Source organism: Orycteropus afer, unplaced genomic scaffold (genome assembly GCF_000298275.1).
Source record: "Orycteropus afer afer isolate SDZICR_OR568_19922 unplaced genomic scaffold, OryAfe1.0 scaffold00109, whole genome shotgun sequence".
NCBI lineage: Eukaryota > Metazoa > Chordata > Mammalia > Tubulidentata > Orycteropodidae > Orycteropus > Orycteropus afer.
This window is the reverse complement of record NW_006921696.1, coordinates 934,776-936,657: the sequence shown is the minus strand read 5'-3', so window position 1 is coordinate 936,657 and position 1,882 is coordinate 934,776. Positions and strand designations below refer to the sequence as shown.

General features: G+C 57.9%; 1 protein-coding gene across 1 annotated transcript in view; it reads right to left on the bottom strand.

Annotated features, from left to right (window-relative positions):
- RARRES1 (retinoic acid receptor responder 1) overlaps positions 1 to 1,575 on the bottom strand; it is a 68,009-nt gene extending 66,434 nt beyond the window's left edge. Inside the window, exon 1 of the mRNA XM_007943571.1 lies at positions 1,306 to 1,575. Coding sequence (XP_007941762.1) covers positions 1,306 to 1,575 — 270 coding nt within the window. The remainder of the gene's footprint in view (positions 1 to 1,305) is intronic.
- Positions 1,576 to 1,882: the final 307 nt, after the last annotated feature.

The window sequence follows — 1,882 nt, the reverse complement described above, 5'->3', positions numbered from 1 at the left end:
GCCCAACCTTCCTTCCCAGGAGTGGCTGGTAGGTTTGAACCTCCAGCCTTCTGGTTAGCCGTCAAATGCCTTAGGCACTATGCCACCAGAGCTCCCTAGGTCCAACTTGATTTCATAATTCAATGAGTTTAGCAACCCTAGTTACAGGATTAGGAGCTCTGGTAGCACAGTGCCTAAGGCACTTGACTGCTAGCCAGAAGGCTGGAGGTTCAAACCCACCAGCCACTCCTCGGAAGAAAGATGGGGGCAATCTACTTCGGTAGTGATACTGCCTCGGAAATCCAAGGAGGGGTCGCTATGAGTCGGGTCCCACTCAAAGGCACATAATAACAACAACAGTTACCGGATTATGTCTTTGAAGAACCAAAGCTGAGTTCCAAGCTTCCGCATACCTGTGTCTGACGCCAGGGCAATGGTACTGGACACTCCAACTGCCACGCTCTAAGCCTCAATCTACTTACACTGTACATTTAAGTCTAGATTCTTGGAGGGTATGAGTCTGCAAGTTCTGTGGAATACCTGGAATCAGTGGAAGGAGCAACTGCAAGTTTTGTGGAATATTTGGAATTACTGGAAGGAGCAATGTTGTTTTGGGGTTAGATTTAATGTCGTTCTGTAACTTTCGTAATCCTATGTTTGATGAAAAAAGCAATGTAATGCCACAGACACACAACGATATATACAGCTGGTGCCTTGAAATGAGTAATGAAACTATAAATTTTCCATTAATTCACTTCTTACAGAAAACTGCACCCCCATTCAGTTCATTCACTCTCATAGATTAGAGCAGGCGCTTGAATTACTAAAGTTTCTGCCCAGGCTGACACTCCAATTCCAACCACATTACCCTGGAGCTCTTGAGTGGTGATTTGCAATTATGAAAAGGCAGTCCATTCGCCTTCCAGCAGGCGAACTACCAGTTTTTGTAAATCTCGCCCGAGACTTCTGCTGGAGCTGCCGACCGACACTAACTCTGGGTGCCTCCAGGCAAGATTAAACGTTATCCTTTGGGTTCATGCCTCAGTTTCCCGATGCAACTGACTCAGCTACGGGGGCTGTCAAGAGAGTTGTCCTGTGAAATATCTTAACAGCCTCAGTGGACCTGTAGGGTCCTTCTATTCCCCGGAAACTTCAATGGCGCCAAGACGCTAGCCCTGTGCTCATCCGGCATCCTGCGCCTCACAGTTGCCCTCCCGGTTTCCGCAGCCGCGGAGAGCAGACGCGCGCTAAGGTGTCGCCGCCAAGCGCGGGGCACGGCTGGCTCCCGCGCGCCCCCTCTCCCCCGCCCATACCGCGGGCACTCACCCACGCGCGGCCCTCCTGCACCGCCGCCAGCACTCGCAGGGCGCTAGGCGAGCCGGCGCGGAAGTTGAAGAAGTGCAGCGCAGCGCGAGCCGCATGCTGCAGGAGGCCGCGCGGGAGTCCCGCGTCCGGGAGGCGCCCGGTGTCCTCATGCCCCGCGGGAGCCGCTGTCGCCCGCGGGAGGGCAAGCACCAGCAGCAGCGCGAGCAGCGAGGCGGCGGGGTGCAAGCCCCCGGGCCGGGATGCGGAAGGCGGTTGCCGGCGGTGCTGCATGGACGCTGGCGAGGGATGCTGCGCTCGACTGACCCTGGTCGGTGCGGGCAGTGCCGGCGCTCGCGGAAATAAGGCCGCACGGCCCCTCCCCTCCGCCCCCGGGGCGGTCGGCTGGAGGGAGCCCGGGTCCCGGCTCGGCCGCGCCCTCTCCGCGCTTTCCATAGCCTTGGGGCCTTTCCACCTCCCTTGTCTTTGCCAGTTTTGCTCCTGCTCCTTCGGCCCCGGCTTGGCGCCCGGTCGCGGCGGCGCCTCTGAGGCGCGGGGCCGGGGATGGCTGGCCTGGCCTGTCCTCGCGGGGGCCGACAGG